Source organism: Coffea arabica, chromosome 5e (assembly GCF_036785885.1).
Source record: "Coffea arabica cultivar ET-39 chromosome 5e, Coffea Arabica ET-39 HiFi, whole genome shotgun sequence".
Taxonomy (NCBI): Eukaryota; Viridiplantae; Streptophyta; class Magnoliopsida; order Gentianales; family Rubiaceae; genus Coffea; species Coffea arabica.
Genome location: NC_092318.1, coordinates 34,512,850 through 34,533,260, shown reverse-complemented (window position 1 = coordinate 34,533,260; position 20,411 = coordinate 34,512,850). Strand labels below are relative to the sequence as shown.

The window sequence follows — 20,411 nt, the reverse complement described above, 5'->3', positions numbered from 1 at the left end:
TGCCAAATGAGAATGATAATTATACGGTATATACAGATGTTTTGAGACAAGGACTAGGGTGTGTCTTAATGCAAAATAGGAATGTAATTGCCTATACTTTTCAGAAGTTAAAATCTCACGAACAAAATTATCCAATCCATGATTTAGAAATTGCTACGTTTGTGTTTGCTTTAAAGAAATGGCGACATTACTTGTATGGGGTGACATTTGAGGTGTATATGGACCATAAAAGTCTTAAGTATTTATTCTCCCAGAAGGAATTAAACCTGAGGCAGCGTCAGTGGATGGAGTTCTTAGAAGATTATGACTGCACCATTAATTACTATCCAGGAAAAGCTAATGTAGTGACAGATGTCTTAAATCGAAAGACGCAACTAGTAGGTTTGATGATAAGAAAGTGGAACCTATTAGAGGATGTTAGTGAATGAAATTCTCGTCTTGAACCACAGAAAGTTATCTTTAGAAATATTGTGGTGAAATCAATATTGTTGGATCAAATTAAGGAGGATCAAAAGAAAGAACCAACGGTACAAAAGTGAATGGAGAGAGTACAGAAGAGGAAATTACCTGACCTCAATTTAGGTTCGGATGGAATTTTACGGTTTTGAAAATGAATTGTGGTACCAAAGGATGACGAATTAAAGAACAAAATTTTAGAAAAAACTCACCGTTCTAGGTATACTGTGTATCCCAGAAGTGGCAAGATGTATCAAGATCTCAAGAGTCTATATTGATGGGATAACATAAAATCAGAAATTGCTCAATTTGTCCAAAAATGTCTTACTTGTCAGCAAGTAAAGACTGAGCATCAAAAACTCTCGGGTTTGCTACAACCTCTAGAAATACCTGAATGGAAGTGGAAACACATAACGATGGATTTTATGTCAGCGTTGCCACGAAGTCAAAAGGGTCATGATGCGGTTTGGGTGATAGTGGAGCGATTAACTAAGTGAGCACATTTTTTGCCAGTTAATATGAAATATTCTTTGGAGAAATTTGTCAAACTTTATATGGATAAGATTGCAAGATTGCACGGGGTACCAGTGAGTATAGTATTCGATAAAAATCCTAAATTTGTATCTCGATTCTGGCAAAAGTTACAAGAGACTTTAGGGACTAAGCTAAACTATAGCACAACCTATTATCCTCAAACAGATGGACAGTCGGAGAGAACCATTCAAACCCTTGATGATATGTTAAGAACATGTATTGTGGATTTTGGAAGAAGTTGGGGCCAATACATGATATTAGTCGAGTTTGCTTATAATAACAGTTATCACCCTTCTATCCAAATGGCACCATATGAAGAACTTTACGGACGAAAATGTCGATCACCAATCTACTGGGATGAGGTAAGAGACTGAAAAGTTATAGACCCTGCAACAATACCATGGGTTGAGGAAGCCTACGAAAAGGTTAAAATGATACGTCAGAGGCTTCAAACGGTCCAAAGCTGACAAAAGAGCTATGCCAACCATCGAAGAAAAGATATGAAATTTAAAATAGGAGATCAGGTATTTCTTAAGATTACTCCATTAAAAGAGAAGATTAAGGCAGGAAAAGGAAAGAAATTACAATCTAGATACATAGGTCCTTTCAAAATACTCCAACGAATAGGAAATTTGGCATATCGATTAGAGTTGCCAGCAAGTTTATCCCAAATCCATGATATTTTTCACATCTCTTTGCTTAAGAAATATCACTTGGACCCGACCCATAAACTGCCGCCAGAAGATATTGAGTTTAACGAGTCTCTAACCTATGAGAAACGACCTATTCGACTATTAGACCGAAAGGTGAAAGACTTGAGGAATAAGCAAATTCCACTGGTTAAGGTTCTATGAAAACACCATGAGGTATAAGAAGCAACCTGGGAGTTAGATGCGGACATGCAAGAGAAATACCCTGAACTATTTACAAGTAAAGGTATGAATTTCGAGATCGAAATTCTTTTAAAGGAGAGAGAGTGTGAGGACTTGAAAATTCGTTTACAGTTTCTTATAATTCTCTTTTATTTTGAATAAATTGATTTATAATTTCTTCACTACTAATTTACTTCTCTTAATAGTTGCAATAAATAATAGAGTCGAGAGTTTTACATTTACTCTTATAGTTAGTGCATGCTAGGTTTTATGGTGCATTAGAGTAGTGTGATGAATTGGTGAGATGTGTGCATTAAATTTTGTAGATAAGAGTAGGTGTTAAGCAAGAAGAAGTATGTGTTTAATAGTGCTTAGAGTAAATTAGTGAATCATAAGTTAAAAATACAAGAGAGACAAAGAAATAAGTTTGAACCGACTCGCACCGCTTGTTACCGGTCAAAGACATTACTTGACCAAGAGTTTCTTTCCTTAATCTTCTTATTTTTCCCTATTTTCTCTTCCCTATTTTTCCTAGGGTGTTGGCCGAAATTTTTGACAACAAAAGAGGGGAAAAGAAGAAAAAAAAAGGAAAAATGGTTGAGTGCCAAATGTTGGCAATCAAGGCCATCTTTAACCAAAACCTTTCTTCCATTCTTATCTTTCATTTCACCAAAATTTCCTTCATTTTCCTACCATCTTGGCCGACCAAAAGAGAGGGAAAAAGAGAAAGAAAACTCCAATTTTCATCTTGATTTCACCTTGATTGAGTTAGGAATCAACAAGAACCACTAATCTAATTCGAAGAAAGTTGCAACAAGGTGACAAGGAGGCTTGTAATGGAGTGATTTGGAGAGGAAAGCTTTGGTTTTTTATTTTCTCCTAGAGGTTTGAAGGTATTAAGTTGGAAAACTCTCTTTCTCTTTCTTATCTTGCATTTTATTAGATAGATGACTTGAATATAAAAGTTTTATGGAAGATATCATGGATTTGTGAAGATTGGTGAACTTTTCCAGCTTTGATTTATATTTTCCAGCCATGATATGATGATATCTAGCCTTGCTATGGACTTGAGAGTGTTAATATGAAGATTTCTAGTTTTAATATGACTTTTAGCTTCCAAATAAGGATTTTCCAGTTTTCGTACCAAATTTCCAACTTAAGTTTATGATGAATATATGCCAGGTATATGTTTAATATAGTTAGTTTTGTGGCTAAATAAGCACCCTATGTATCTTATAAATTGTAGATTCGATTGGGGCTGTTTTGCTATGGAATGTTAGCTTTACAATTTGAGAAAAAAATTAAGGCAAAATAGGGAAGGTGCTGCCCGTTTTTCTTCTTATGGGGTAAGTGAGTGAAAGTGGAAGTGGAGGTGCGATTTGTGATCGATTTGGACTTAACTTGCTTGGGGATGTTTGAGTTGACCTTGATGGTGATTCATAAGTTGAAATTTTGCCAAAAGTATACATTTCTCAAAAAGCAAGTAACGGTCACTTTAAACAAGATTTTCTAGTTGCATATGTCAAACTATAAACTTAAAGGTTTCAATCATTTCTTTACCAAAACTAAAAGAGCGGGCATATTTTTTCTAGGGTTTATCAAGCATTATGATTACTATTTAAATGAGTTCTATTTACTTGATTTTTCTTTGATTTTAATAAGCAAAGGTCGTATATTTTGAAACCCTATTTGATTACATGTTGCTATACAACATTTTATAGCAGATTTTGACTCTGACTACGGAACTGAACCTGAGCTTGATTTTGATAAGCAGTGAATCATTGGTGAGTGTCTCCAATTGCATGACCGAACTTGATACTTGAATGCAATGCTTTCTTAATGTGATTGGATAGTACTTGACTTGTTTGGTTGGGCAATGGTGTACTTTATCGCACTTACCCTAATTTGACTAATTGTTGTACACTGGTTACGAATGGTTTGATATATATGTGTTTGACTTGAATACTACTTGGGATTCCAACCTTATTGGTTAGTTGGTCGAATCGAGCCAGCAAGGGCATGGTCGAGGAGACTGGCGAACCATAGGTACTGTTTATTGTTTATTGTGTAATCCACTGGATTTGGTATACTCGAATATTACCACCACTGTTAATGTTGGAGTTCAGGCCCAATAGGGGGTTTGATTGGTGGATAGAGATTGGAGTTAAGTGGTGCTCTACCGGACTTACTACAGTACTTTGAGAGTTGACGGAGTGTCAACTGCTTCTCGACAATCTGCGGCCGAAGTAGCTCGCAAGAGCGAACTGTATCCTTATACCTGGAAATGTCGAATACCTAATTAACTTGTTATTTGAAGTGTTATTGTTTACTTTCATGAACTTTTGTGCTCGCCCACTTTGAGATTTCAAGTTTTATACAGTGGCCAACTTGCGTTCGATTTTGCATGATATTTTGGAATCTCACTGAGTTTTAGCTCACCCTTTTAGTTTTATTTTTCTTACAGAGGGTGCGAGCATGGGCGTGAGGCTGGGACAGGCTGGTTTTGTCTAGACCTTTTAACTTTTGTATTTGTACTAGTGCTAGTGCTCGATTAGGGTTACGAGTTCAGTTAGAACTTGAATTTTTGCTACATTTGGGCATGTATAGATATTTGAAATAGCCACGTGTATAAATGTACATTTTAAGTTTGGGAACTGCTGCTTCTTTTACTTTTGAAGTTATAATTTATCTTTGAAACAGATGTAAGTGAGTCCTGGCGAAAGCTAAGCAGGCGGTCCACTAAACTCTGGGGTACGCCCTAGGAAGAGATGGGGTCATCACAGGATCTGCTAACTTAAACTGTTTGACATGATTCTTTTGAAATATTTGTGTTGGCGCATTTTACTCAATTTTTATTATTTTGATATTTAAATTGATTTCAAGTTGATAAATAGTTTTTTTAATCATTGGTCCATGTAACTTGTAATAAATAAATGAAGAATAACTAAAAGGGCTAATTTCACAAACTTCCCCTGAGGTTTCTGACACTTGCACTGACACCCCTCAAGGTTTTTAAAATTCTACTAAGCTCCCCTGGCAGAGATTTGGGGCCTGTTACTAACATCATGAGTGCCAAATTACCAGTTTGTCCTTTGAAGTTGGGAACAATGACTGACATTAATCTAGGGAAGAAATGCATCTTCATATTGCTAATTACAATTAACTAGAATAACGGAAATTTAACTTCTAATTAAGGTGATTAAGAGTCCATTACACTACGGTGCGAATAGAAGAAGGAAGTTGGCGCCATTTTTGTGACTGGACCGATTTGACAAGGATGATTGAACAAATACATCTTACTTTGTAGCCATATAACTAGAATGGAAGAAATAGAGAAGGAAAAAACAAAGGAAAAAGAAGAAAACAATGGACTTTAAGAGAAGTTGTTCTTCATTAGCTTGGAAGTGAGGTTATTGAAAGCAGAAATAAAGGTACGAATTTCCATTTTCAATGCAACACTACTGTGATGAAGTGTTCTGGTGAATCAGTTTCAAGAAAGGTAGCATGTTATGTAGTAGATTTTTGCTTGATCAGTAGATTTTTTAGTTGGTCGTAAAGCTTAAAAGCTGTATTTAATGTATGCTGATGTTATCTGTAAATTTCATGTGTTTCTATAAAAAAAAATAAATAAAGGCTCAAACATGGACTTTTTTTATCACCACTTTGCATCCAAATCTGAAAATGTAGGATGGGGACTCTTGCTGCTGCCTATGACATTGATGTTTAGCAATGGAAACAAAATCAAGATTCCAAATGTTGATCCAAATGGCTACTCATACATTAACTTGTTCCTTGATGTAACTGAAAAAGCATTGAGCAAAATTCCTGGGAATGTTAACATGATTATGCATATGAGATGTGAAATTTCGAGAAAAAATTGCATGATCGATGTTAATGATGACTATGGAAATTTGTACAGCAATCTAAACTAGTGATAAATTTGTGTCTCTGATATGGAAATTATCCCTGCTGATGAGAAGAATAGCTTAATGAATTCAACTGGTGTGAACATGCAAGATAATTTAGGCATTGAACAGAATACTAGGATAACATGTGTAGACCTTGGAGTCTCAGACGAAGAGTATGGGGACTTTAGCTCTGATTCTTCATGGAAACACAATCTGCATAGTGACTCTGAGGATAAAGTAGTTCCAGAAAGGGTCTCAAATGATGACTGTGAGGATAGTGATACCAATTTTTCTGAATTTGAGGACAATGAGGCAGATATTGTGGTTCTTGATTCTGAAAGTGAAGAAGAGGATGACCTTATGAGACAAGTAATGAGATAAAAAATGTGACTTTATTACCCTAAAGATGACATAAGAGTTTGAGAAAGGTCAATTAGTCACCAAGGTGGATGCATTTAGAGCTACTTGAAAGATTAATTCAAAAAGACTTTCCAATCTAAGGTTGAAAATGGGAAGAGTTGAGTGACTGCTATCTGTGGTGCTGAGGGATGCCAATAGAGAATACATGCATCACCAGTGGCTAATAATGTCACTTTTTAGATTAAAACTTAACAACCACAGCACACTTGTGGGATGGATAAACACTATGTTGAAGCTACTTTTGACTGGATGGCCAAGAAACTGGTTTCTGTAATGAGAGATCATCCTAATATGACCAACAAAGGTGTATAGGTAGAGTTGAGGAAGTATGGTGTGAAGCCAAGTAAAATGCAGGTTTTTAGAGCTAAGAACAAAGCACTTGCTGAGATAGAAGGCACACATGCTGAATCTTATTCTAAACTTCCATGATATGCTGAACTGTTAAGGAACAACAATCCCAATAGCATTTGCAAAATACATTATGATAGGCCAAATCTTTTAGTTGAGCCTAAATTTTTGAGAATATTCATCAGCTTCAAAGTTCAAAAGCAGGGATTCATGGAAGGTTGCTGGCCTTTTTTGGAGTTTGATGGATGTTTCTTGAAAGGTCCATTTGGAGGTGTACTTCTCACAGCAGTTGCTTTCGATGCAAACAACAACATATTTCCAATAGCCTTTGCTGTAACTGAATGTGAGAACAAGGAAACCTGGAGGTGGTTCTTCTACTACTTTCAAGAGTTCTTTGGACCATTTGACAACAACATCCCTTTAATTTTCATGAGTGATAGGCAGAAGGTACACAAAATTTTGATTTAAGCCTTCAACTTAGTAATTAGAATTTGTTATTAAATTATACTTTGCTAATGTAGGGATTAAATCTAGCTTATGAGGAGATATTTACTGATGCAACTGGAAGCCATTGTTGTAGGCATATATGCAGCAATTTCAAGGTTCAATTTCCAGATATCTTAGCAGTTTCTTTTGGAAGGCAACTAAAAGTTATGATGTAGTTGGCCATAATAAAGAAATGGCAAGTATTAAAGATATTAACATAGATGCTTGGAAATATCTGGATAAAATTCCAAGAAGTGCTTGGTGTAGGCATGTCTTCTCACCTGAACTTAAGTGTAATCATGTGACAAATAATTTCACTGAGACCATTAATAATTGGGTTTGTGATCTTAGAGGAAAGCCTATACTCACTTTGGTGGATGGATTGAGAAGAAAGTTCATGAAAAAACTGCACAAGAGATACCAACAAGGTTGCACATTGACTAGTAATGTCACTCCTAGAATTGCTGAGAAACTCAAAAAAATTAGCCAAGCATCAAGAAAATGTGAGATGCATTTGGCTAGTGAAGACACATTCGAGATTGGTGATCTGGACAGAAGCTACATAGTCAATCTCACCCAAAGAATCTATGACTGTGGTGCTTTTCAGATATCTGGAATTCCATGCAAACATACAACACTAGGAATTATGTACAGGAGAGAAGTTGGAGTCTTACTGTGAAACTTGATTCACAAAGGACATGTACTTGAAGGCATACTCTGCAATGATTCATCCTATTCTTCATGTAAAGAGGTGGCCTCCTATGCTTGAAGTGCTCCCAAAAACAGTGTTGTCACCTCCTTTGAGAAGAGCTCCTGGTAGACCAAGAGTGAATCGAAGGAGGGAAGCTAATGAAGGAGCTTCTTCTTCACAAGCAAAAAGGTCAAGTACTCTCAAGTGTGGAAATTGTGGAGCTTTTGGTCATAATAAAAGGACTTGCAAATGAGCACCTATGCAAAAAAGGACTGCAAAGAGAACTCCTGCTGAACTGGTAGAATTATTGCATAGTCCTAACTATTATTAACTTAACATTGAATTTTAACTATTACTTACAGCTCATTTGAATTTGTTATCATTGATGACAAATAGAAGAGGCAGACCAAGCAGAGGACTAGCTAGCAAAGGCTTATCAGGAGATATTACTTGGATAAACTATTAGCATTGTCTATCATTCCTTGCCTATTCGAATTATTTATAAGAAGTTTCCAGTGCATTACTAACTCATTTTTCAGGATCATGCACAAGGAAATGTACCTATAGTACACTCCAGTCAAGGAAGCAATCCCAGTCCTACAAATCATAATGGAATACTTCATGTTCAGGACAATTGTCAAACTATTGCAGCAGCTTCTAACAGAAAGGTGTTAACATGTACAGCATAACTTATCTAACATAACAAGTTTTGGATGTAATATTTTTAATTGAACTTCATTTTTGTTGCTTAATGTTTACATAGAGGAAGGCCTATTTCAAACATTCCTTCTATTTCAACAGCAAGAGGTGTTGGTAGGACCAAAAGAACTAGAAATGGTCACTGCAATCCTCAGGTCCCAGTTCAACCTACTTCTGAATCTACAAATGCTACATCTGTTAGCATGAATGCATCAAAAATTTTTACTCCAACAACATTAGTAGTACCAGTACTTTCAGCATATGGTTTTGAGTAACTAGTCAAACTAGTTAGTTAATGGTGTTGTAGATGCAATCCTTACCATCTGCATTACTCTTTGTTGTAGATGGTGTATTGTACTTGTGGATTGCATTGATGGAAATGTGGATCAGCTACTGATATATAACTGGCATTTTAGCAAGAGTAATGTCCCTGATAGTGTCTTGAATGTGCCTTATCATTTCATGGATCATAAATGACTGGTTTGTATGTTGACATTCTGCACTTAGATCTAGGAGCAGTTGTAAATCATACTGTAACTATTCATTACTTCATACTTGAGTCTATACTGCTGCATACATGATTTTACATTGGTTTATGAAGAATTCACATTGACATAACCTGCATACATGAATTGCCTTTCACCAGAAAGGCATACTACAATTGCTAGAATGTTGCAGCAGAGTTACATGAGTGCATCCAATTGATTTGACTATTTGAATGAAAATAAATATAGCTAACAGTATGAGGTTAATGATGAGTAGCATGTTCCTAAGCCACTTGGTAGTGGAAATTGTCTTTGTTGTTCCACTGCAACATCAGTTTGCCTTTCTGAAATGCCAAGTACTCTTCTACTAATGACTCCTTCCCTCTCTGTGTCTCGGTTGCTTCTTCTGCTATTAACTTCTTCTTCTTCTCCTCCATCATACTACTTAAAGAACCTGCATTTTGAACAGTAGAAATACAACTTGTCCAGATTCTTTTCACTCTCCGATATCTTCATTGTGGCCTTGCAATTACAATAGCAATATCTATTTTTAATAGTGAAAGATGTTGGTGAATTACACGATTCTCCCCTTTGGTTTGAAGGGGCCATAATTGCTACAAAATTTTTTCACTATATCCTATAAATGCACCCCAAAATAGTGAGGATTAATGAACCAAAACTCTTGCTCCTCCCAATCATAAACTTGATGGTGTACTTGCACTTCAGATGTTTATATAGTTGGAGCTCATCAAAAAGCTGGCCGCTTGGAAGGTTGCAAGTACCCATTGCTGTTCCTGTTAAAACAATGCTTATGTATCCATGTAGTGCTTCAAAATTTTTGAATTGCATTTACACTCCCTCAATTTTGATAATCATTTCAACTTTTTTAATAACTTGCAATCTTGTACTAATATAAGGAGGAAAAGGGCATTGATGGAATACAAATGTCATCTCTGTCATGACAATAATATTTTAATCATAGTTGAGCTGAATTGTTACCAAAATCTCAAAAGCAAGGGAGCTCAGTGAAATTTTTAAAACCTTGAGAGCTGTCAGTGCAAGTGTCAGAAATCTCAAGGGAGGTTCGTGAAATTTTCCTAAACTAAAATAAATGTGTAAAAATTTTATTCAAGATTTTCCTCAAAAAAATGCCAAAAGTTCACAAATTTTATGCTTCTATGGTTTGAAAATTGTGTTCTTTAATTTAAGTTTATAACGTTTAGATTTTAGTTCTCGGTAATTCCCTTTTTATATTTCCTTGGACCAAGCTTACATTAGACTTGTTTAAACAAATCTTTTCTACAAAATAAACATAAAGACATGACCAAAAGCACAAAAAAAATGATGTAGGCCCAATCTGATAAGATACACGTTTTTTGAGTTTTCATTTTTTAGCAGAACAAATTGAAACACCTACAACCCCTATATTGAAACACTTGCAAACCCTATTTTTTTTACCCCCATCTTATCCCCACCTTTCCCACTCCCTACAACCGGATCTAGGATTCAAACCTTGAACTTGTAAATTTTCTATAATTCACAATAAACTAAAAAGTCTAGCTCAATGGACAATATCATTTCAATTTTTTTTGGATGAATTTGAATTTTTTGTCAAAGTCACTTTTTCTTTACCAATTTGCGGCTCGTAAGAAATTTCTCTTTTCATGCATTTTCTGTCAACATTGTGATTTCAAACTGTTTAAAGCTAGAAAGCCACGATAACGTGGAACATCCATGCATTAGTCGTTCCCTGACCCTATTATAATGATGCAGCCAAAAAGTAACGATGATACAAATGATTCAGAGAATTAAATTACAACGTCTAACCACTAATTCTGGACCATATTGTATAATGTTTAAAAAGCAAAAAAATCATGTAATAAACTGATCATAAAGCTCAATTCCTCAAAAAAAAAAAAAAAAGACATAAAGCTCAAAAAGCAACTTTTTCCCCTCTTTGAGGGAGAGGATTGATTAATGTAAAAATCTCGACTCCCAGCAACACCGGAAAGCACCCAGCCACTGGGACACCCTGTGCCAGCCCAAGAGGTAGACAGCAAAATGAATTACTCTCCAGCAGACAAACGTTTCAGACAGCAAAATGAATTACTTGTACACTGAAGAACAGTACAAATATTGAACCCTTGTCACCTGCTTACACAATTTACGTTTAAACAGCACAGCCAACCATCAGCAGCTGGAAATTGTCATTTACAGCTCACACTTATAACATAAATACAAACTTATGTGTGTGTGTGTACAATTTACATTCAAACAGATTTTGCTCGACATAACCCTTGATAAAGCCAACATTGAATTCTATGCTGAGGTCCTGTCTAACAACTTAACCTCACCTCAGATATAACAAATATTGCTTTCAAGTAGTGGAGCTCTCAAGAGAGCTTTTAACCAACCACAGTAAGCCAGGGTCATTACGCTTTAAAGCCAAATAAGTTTCTGCCTTCCCTGTTACGTCAAAGATTACATCGTCACTGAACCCAACCAATTGTAAGATTTCTGTAGCAGCTGTAAAAGCAAAAAACAAGAAAATAAGATTAGAGCACAAGCAACTAATAAGAGCTACAAATAAACAAAATTGTTTCATGAAAGCTTGCATTAAGTTTCTAACAGACACATTAAAACCCAGTCATCTAACAAATAGTCTATGATTCTTAATTTTCTATCAGAACTTCTCAATTTCTGATCTGCAATGTGTTAAAATTTCTTGATGAAAAGTCAGGCCCCAGTTTTGCAATTGGGAATTGTCAAATTTTAGTCTGTAAAGAATAATCATCCGCAGAACCCAAGGAAGTCATAAGGACGTGATGGAAGGAGTAGTGCCTACTTAGAAAATGAAACCAAAACAGAAGGATATCCTTGTCGAACTCCACATGATGACTATTTATTAGACCCCTGCAGCCACCCTCCCCTGCCACCACTTCACCACCTCCTCCTACAGCCGTGGGGGAGGGGAGGGAGGAAGACCTCTCCTTACCCTGCAGCCCCCTCCCCCGTAATGACCAGATCTGGTCAACAGGGGAGGATGGTCAAACTTATATATGAACATATATAATATATTTCTTCTCAGCATCTAATTTCTGCTCTTGTACTTCCAAGAGTCAAACTTTGTGCACACTGCTTATGCAATATAACATTAAAAAAAAAAACCACACTTAATAGACAAATTTACTGACCCAAGCTTAAAACGCCACCAGTAAATCAGGGTTTCTATAAAACCAGACCTTGCAACAAGGAATACCTATTGTGTGGCCTAGTTTTGTTAATGAAATTGCAGACTATGCCCATCTAGCATCATTAAAGAATCTAACTCGGAGGTTTCCCTCAACTTTCAGACTGTGTCTATTCAATGCTTCATGCAACAAGACTTGTGGTTTCACGGTAATGAAGACACGGAGCCCCAAACTAACAAAAATACAACTATTGTACCTTGGGATGTGTGTGTGTCTATACATATGCATATGTGTGGGTGTGTGCGGGCAGTGTATATAGAGAGAGAGAGAGAGAGAGACTTAACATAAACTAAAAACCAGCAAAATTTGCAGAAAACAGATCTGGTAATGTATAATAAATTTGAGGCCCTTGAAAGGAAAGACTTCTTCACACACACTGTATTTCAGTTCAACTACTAATTGTATTAATTAAACAAAACCTGTAAGCAGCCCCATGCTCCCATAAAACCAAATAATGTCTGTGATTAAGAAGACCTCAACATCTGAATTTTTTAAATGTCAAAGATTACATGCACTTGATTCTCCAGAAAACCAAACAAAACCAAAAAACCACCACCACAAATAAGTATGAAATAACCAAAAACAGGGAGAAAAAACAACAAATGTCAAAATAGAGACAGCTAGTGAGAATTCTAGCAATTAGGGCAACTTACCCTTGTTCATCAGGGTGTTCAACAATATTCCTGAAAGCAAGAACAGTCAATGCACCATCATGAACAAGTTCATGCCAAACTACTATTTAATCGAATTTACTAAATTAAATGCAAAGAGTATACCTTATTATCTTGCACAGGGTTTGCAAGACACCACCAGCATCCGAGTGATTTACTTCAGTTATTAGCTTCTCCACTGCCTTCTGTATACGACCATAAACAGCAGTGACAGGGTCTTTAATTCTCTTTAGCTCCAGGTCATCTGGATCAGGCTCATCTCCCTGCCCCATTGACATTCTCTCTGCAATCACTATCATCTTGTCATCACTGTCTCCTGCTTGAGAATCTTCTGGATCAGGTTCCACATGTATAACATCTAGCTGATTCAAATTTCCAGTGCCCTCCTTTGCTCCAAAGAAATTTGGTCCAACCACACTATGATCTGTCAATGGAACCTTCAAATTGCACAGAACAGATTCTTTATCTGCAGCACTTGTCAAAACTTCCAGATCATCAGGATCTGGCTCAATTGTTATCTGACTTCCACCAGATACCAAATAGGATTCGGATTCCATGGCACCCATGCTCTCACTATCATCAGGATCAGGTTCAGCCTCACTATCATGAATCTCGTGTTCATCAACAAGCTTCATTGAACTGGCTATATTAGGATGGCCATCTTTAGTTTCCCCTTCAGCATGCAAGCTGTCAGGTTCACAACAGTTAGTAAATCCAGAATCATCAGGGTCAGGTTCGTCACGCTTATTTACTGCTGCTGAGACATTTGTACACGCATTTGCAACTCGATGATATGCAGCAGCCACTGCAGACGCACGGGCATTAGAAAAATGTGATTCATTGCCTCCAAGTTTTCGTGACAAACTTACATGACCATCAAACTCATCCTCAGCATGTAGTCCATGTCTGAATCCATTCAGAGTGTGGCCTGTTGATTTTGTCCAATCCAAGGCAACAGCTTCTTTATTCAACTGTCACAGAGAGATTCAAAGTTAACATCATCGGATTAGCAGCTAATGCCTAATAACACAGTCATACCCTGCATTAATAGATAGATAGCTAGATAAGATTTATATATATCATCAGTCTGTAATAACCCAATATTAGTTCACAGTCAAATACAGATACTTTTGTGCATGTGCATGTGAATAATATAAATACATAAGTAAATACATACACCTAAATTATAAACATGTCATATTTGTTGTGCGTAAATATAAGTCCATATAAGTCCATACTTACATATGAAAATATGCATATAAATGTGTGTGTGTGCGTTCGTGTGTTTGAGAGAGAGAGAGGGAGAGAGAGATAGAGAGAATTACCTGTTTGTCTAAAGCATAAAAATTTGCATCATGTTCAGAGTACACCATATGTGCCTGAAGAGGGAAACAAAGCGAGTGGCAAAAGCAATTGCATGTAAATACCAGCCAACAAAGATACAGCATATGTGCATATGAAAAAGCACAACTTGGTACCAATTTCCTAGTTGGAGGAAGGTGATTGATACATAGAACTTACAAGTTCATGCAGGAGAGTCTTCTTAATGCTTTCATATTTCCTAAAACCATTGAGGTCATCAGTTCGAAGTCGCAAAGAAATTTCCTCTCCGTGATTCTGTACATGATTCAAGAATATGAATTTTAAAAACCAAAAAGCAAAGAATACTAATATCAGACTGTTACAAAACTAAGCTTACTAAAATCAAAAGCCACAAGATAACAAACTAATAAAAAAATATAAACAAGCATTTGATAGAATTCACAGCATTCTGTTTCTGTATTGATAAGGAAAAAAAATATAATATCTCATTAAAAGAAAGGACAATTGTTAAAAAAAAAACCAATAAATTTGCCAGTTCTCCCTGCTCTTTTAGTCATATATTTGTGTACTTTTCCATATTCTTTTGATAGAAAAGTAATACATTAGACAGAGTATGTAGATAAAGGTTGAATTTGCAATAACAGTTGCACTTGCAGTACCAGATTTGTCTTCCTGAGAACAGGGTATACTGGACATTAATGCAACAGAAAAGTATAGAGATTCAAATTTTGACCAGTATTATGCAAATTTCGATCTTCAAACTTTTCATGAGATCCTGTTTAATCATAACAAGAAGAAGACTGTCAGTAATGCTATTGAAATAACAAAAAGATTTGGTCAGAGGGGTAGAATAGAAAAAGCTGCCGAGCAGAAGTTGCAAAAAGGGGAAAACTTGGTGTAGGAGTATGATACAGAGGAAAAGCGACTGTTATTCAGCAGACAGGAGAGTTTTGGGTCAAAACCATTTCTGCAGGGAACTGAAGCCCAGACCTCAACAATTTTAATGTTCAGGCACTAGAAAAAAGTTGCCAAGAACCACTGGGCCTCCTTTTTTCGCCAAGGATTTGTTCAGAGGTTCCATATTGCCAAGATGACAGGCAGCTTTTTAATGATTTTTTTTAACATATGTCGGCACAAGAAATTGATAGAGCTAGAGGAGTGAGGAGAAATGATTGGCTAGATCATTCTAGTCAAAGCCTCTATTATTTATATTGAATCCAAGTAAAGGGGTATCAATCCAGCCCCTCCCATTGAGATTCTCTCATATGTCGCAATATCTGCTGTTTGGATTAGATAGTTTGTCCCAAAGCAACTTTCAATAGGCATGGTACGAACCAGGCTGTAAGAATAAGAAGGAAATTGGCATTAGCCAATCCCAAGAAAGGTAGAAAACGAGGGCTTGGGGTTGGGGATAAAGGTCTCAAATTAAAAGGAAAAAGGGATTGTACTTCCTTCAAACCCAAGACAGGGTAGAGCATTAGATGAGCAAAGTGGCTCCCCTAGTCTAGTGCTATAGAATAAGAATAAGTAAGAAAGGTGACTAGGAAAGTGGCAGTGTGGCCAGTTTTGTTCCCCACTCTCAGGGAAGATTTTCTTATACTATACAATAAGTTTCAGTTTTTGGTCTCAAATCAACTTTTGTTTAGGAAGAATATTCCTGAAACTATGATCTCGATTTGGAAATAGCAGGAATTTGAATCCTAATATGGACTTTGGCGTGTTTTATATATATATATATATATTTTTTTTTTTTTTTTTTGGGGGGGAGGGGAGGGGAGGGGAGAGGAAAAGATACAGGCAGATTACAAAGCATAAGAACAAAAGCCACTTCACCAGTTGCTTTCATGGACAATGGGACATACTCTAATATGGAATTCCTTCTAAGTGACTTGAAACTAATCAGGCCTACATCTAGAGAAAAGTTGCACTACATGAACAGGCTAATTATTTCATCACCAATAATCACTTCAAGCAGAAATGAACAAGAAATCAGTTTGCGAGCACATTTCTGTAATTTCTCCTGTATCCACAACCTTCTCGTAGTTTCTGCTCGATGGCTTTATGCCATTATTCATTTTGAATGGTGTTGGCAAATTTATTCAAGAGTAGTTTAAATGTATTTTAGGTTCTAAGCTGAATTAACTTCACCAATAACCAGAAGTACACCAACACTACAATGTGATCCTATTAGGTTGAAATTTAGAGGGATCAGATGCTGGAAATGTGATTCCTACTTGAATTCCTTTACTTCCAAACTAACCAGCACTTTCCAGCTTAGGAGTTTCAGCTTCATATTCTAAAATTTCCTCAGAAAACAACAACAGAAATGGATATTAACCTAATTTTATTTTAAAAAAAGCTTTGCAAACATAAATGGAGGAAAAATAAAACACTTAATACACAAAAGTAACCAAACCAGATGTTCTCTATTGAAATTCACCTTGTTGAAACCAAGGATGCATTTAGGACTGACTCCAACATAACCAACTGGAGCCATCTCTGACATTATCCCCACCTGCCACCGATACTTTAGGAAACCAATCAAAGGGAATGAATAAGAGTTGTGAATATCATAATTGTATTTTATGAGCAAAGAAGGCACATCATGATATCAATACCTTATTCATGATTGCAACAATTCCAGGATCTGCAGCAAGCCTATGCATTAATTTCAAAGCCTCCGAAGCAGGAGGACTCAACTGCAGATCAAGAAACAATGTCAATAATCAATCACCTCTACTATCTCTTTCTATTTTTTCCCCTTCCCCACTTCCCTACATTTCATATCACCATTCAAAATTTGTGTTTTGAAACATTATACTCCATATGATTTTTGATATCAGAAACTTTTGACTAGCAGTACCCCAAGAGATTAACACTAGGCTTGCATATTCAACACCCACCAAACAATATCCATGATTTAAGCATTCAACTGATATGGTATTGTTATTCACCATTTCAAGCATAGGTAATCTAGACTTAATTCTGCATTTATAAATGAAAAGAAAAGAGGGAACAAGAAGAGCAAAAGCAAATGGATCTAACAAGGTTCATAGTACCTCAATTCCTGGAATACTAAGTGTGTGGAACTCAGAGAATATGTAAGTCCCTTGTGGAAGTCTTACAAATGAATTGTGTCCATCAAGAGTTCGCTGCCTCATTCTTTTCTCCTCTTCATCAAATCCAGCTATTCGAGGGTCTTTCTTTGCATTTTCTAGAACCTCTTCCACTTCATTTTCAGGCACTCCCATCATCCTTATAGGTTTTCCCTGAGGGAGATCAGATCTAACCATTAAAAAATATAATAAATTTGAACCGTATGCTTTCATGTACACTCATTTTGCAAGGAATATTTTTCTTTTGCTAAACAACAGGGCCAAGGTTATTTCCATACTTCAAGGAAACCTGAAGGTTTATGATGCAGTCAACAAAGAGCTCCACAAATCTAAAAATGAAAGCCTTTTTATTTTCCTCAAGCTTAAACTAGGAACAGGAACAGTGTCCTTTATATAACTTCATTGTAGTTCTGTTTTCTCAGTTTTACTAATTATACTATTTAGGTCTTTTAGTCATGGCTGGAAATTTCCAGAATTCCAGAATTGTGTCATTGAGTCTTTATTACGTTAGGTAAGTAGTTGGAGTCTCTGTCAGAAAGCAACTTCCTAAAAGTTCTACAGTTCTACATCTAATTAGCTTTCCTATTTAGAATATGGAAATAGGAGAAGCTTTAGAAAGTTTTTGTTATACAACGTTATTATTTACAGAGAATTTGATGAACAAGGATTGAGTTTTAGTTTCTTAGTTTTTTCCCCCCCAAAGATTACTGTCCATGGATATTGTTCACAATCCCCTCACTCTTCCATTCGTGCTAGTATGCAAGGTCGTAAACATCTTGTCCTACATTAGTTTAGCTCGTGACAGCTGAGATATTATTTAACCAAAGACTTGGCACATTCAGTGGACTAATAATATCAAGAATTATCTGAAACCTGAAACTGCACATTCAGGAAACCTAAATTTATTTTCATTCATCTAATATTTTAGATCTAATGAAATGATGAAGTAATTTGCAAAAGGAGAATTAGATAAACTCCTATTTACCAAGAAAACAGGAGAAAATTTAGTTTCCACACCTCAATAGCAGATGCAGCTTCCAATGGGAGATAAGAGTGCTCATCTGAGAAAGGGTATAGCATTTTAGAACCTTTATTGGTAGGAACAATCAGCCGCAATGTATCAACTTTGACATTGGTGAGTTGTTGTAATTTGTCCCCCAACTCTTTTAGATTAGCACCATGTTTCATCTCAAGGATAAATTTCTTCCCCCTCCATGTAACTGATAACTGCTTCTCAGGTGGCTGCATCATCTGCTTTGTGAAAAAAGTATTGCTATCAAAAATACTTTACCAAACAAATTACATTTTTATATTTTAAGACATTCAGAGCTAAGAAAGAAACAAGAAATGGCTAGGGTGATAGCTAGAAACTGCAACTCCAAAAAAATATAATATTAAGGGCCGAAAACTCATACCCATATACTTGTCCAACAAAACCATAGCATTGACTAACAATATGACCCAGGAGTTTCATATACAAGTCAAGTTAGTGATACTCAAAGTGAAATAGAGCTCCATAAGAAAACTACTCGAGCTTAGAACATATAAAGTGCAATGGCTGACTAAAGGGGGTTTTCCTGTATAAAGATGTCAGCGAATAAAAGTTCAATCTTCAACATGTTTGCTCTACACTGTGGCATTGCAGTTGTTGAACCATACAATATCATCAGCAAGCTTTTAAAAAGGATACAAGCACTCTCGGCAACAAATTAAAGGCAAGTTTTCCCATCTTTCATATGCATTTATCTTTCACACCCTAAAGCTGATATCAGCTCACCATTTTGAGTTCTCCATACTCCATACATTCCCTGTTACCACCTAACAAAGGTAAAATCCCTTTTCTGTTCCCATACCTTCAAAAGTATCAACATTTAGGTAGAAAACTTCTTTCTCAATATGAAACAGATAGCCACTGCTCCTACCAATTCTTTAGACAACTCATCTAGTCTTACCAGTACTTTCATTAAACAATACGTGAATCTGATTGCTTTCCCGTGACAGGTGATGATACTTAGACATGTAAAAGATGCATCTTATTCGCCTCGAGTGAGCTCCCCCTACAAGTTTGTATTTTGTACAAAAATGACTTTTACAACAAATAGCTCAAAATTAAGCCCTCGTTATCAATTAATACCTCTCTATGGCACCTATCTCGCTAAGTTACCTCTTTATTTTCCCGTACGAGAGCAAATAGACGAACAAAATATCCCCAAATCGGAAAAAATTCTAACAGTCAGTTCTAGTAATACCATATCCTCTTGAACAAGAAATCAACCACAGCAGGCCTCAAAATCGTAAAACTTTTCTTTCTCCACTAAATTTACAATTACAATTCAACAGATGATGGAAAGATAAATTTTTTGTCCAATTCCTTGTTTCAAATGCTCCTGAACTCATCAATCAATTATGACTATTGACTACTTAAAACCACAACTTCAAAAAAATACAAGTAGGAATTGAATTCGAGAAAACTTCTATAATCAGGGTCCTTAAAACCTCAATTTCACAGCTAAAATTATCAGTAAGTCATAAGATAATCAGAATATCATAATTGAATAGAATCAGGATCATCGAATTTCAGGAAAATTTACCTCGAATTAAGCGGTTTTGATTTCGCCGGGGAACGGAATTTTATTTGACTTTTGTTTTATTGTCCCTTTTTCCCTGAGAGAGTATATGCTTGCAGCTTGCTCGCTCGGAATATTAATCAGACGACTGACAGATTACAAAAAGCCCTTGTATTTATAGTATCCCGGAAGAGGTAGCGTTATCAGATAGGCGTACCTGCATATTGTACGTATGGACTGACGTAAGCACAGAGACGGAAACTTCTACCCACTAATGACTAATGTGTAAGATTTTGTTGGAAAAAATTGTGTTAATTCCACTTTGTCCCCCCAAACTTTAGACAATTATCCACTTCAGTCCCTAAACTTCAAAATGGGATACTTAAGTCCCTAAACTTATAAATACCTCCCACTTAAGGAAAATTGTTAACAAATCCTGAATGCCATTGGTGGTCGAAATGTCCCATTTTATAAGGATTTAGGGATTTAAGTGTCCCATTTTATAAGTTTAAGGACTTAAGTGGGAGGTATTTATAAGTTTAGGGACTTAAGTGTCCCATTTTGAAGTTTAGGGATTGAAGTGG

The 20,411-nt window shown here is 36.1% G+C and overlaps 1 protein-coding gene across 5 annotated transcripts; it reads right to left on the bottom strand.

Annotated features, from left to right (window-relative positions):
* Positions 1-10,986: 10,986 nt before the first annotated feature.
* Positions 10,987-20,038, bottom strand: LOC113688204 (uncharacterized). 5 transcript variants are annotated; one of them, XM_072048488.1, is made up of 10 exons: positions 19,852-20,038; positions 18,278-18,511; positions 17,204-17,413; positions 16,763-16,843; positions 16,585-16,671; positions 14,343-14,438; positions 14,147-14,200; positions 12,927-13,792; positions 12,804-12,833; positions 10,987-11,425 (listed from the first exon to the last, which is right to left on the bottom strand). In XM_072048488.1, the coding sequence occupies exons 2-10, from the start codon at positions 18,509-18,511 to the stop codon at positions 11,389-11,391; spliced, it is 1,695 nt and encodes a 564-aa protein (XP_071904589.1). In that variant the 5' UTR covers positions 19,852-20,038; the 3' UTR covers positions 10,987-11,388. The 5 variants fall into 5 exon arrangements, with proteins under 5 accessions (XP_071904589.1, XP_071904593.1, XP_071904592.1 ...); XM_072048492.1 differs by having other exon boundaries at positions 16,585-16,659; positions 17,270-17,413; positions 19,852-20,020; XM_072048491.1 differs by having other exon boundaries at positions 17,270-17,413; positions 19,852-20,019.
* Between the last annotated feature and the right edge of the window lie 373 nt (positions 20,039-20,411).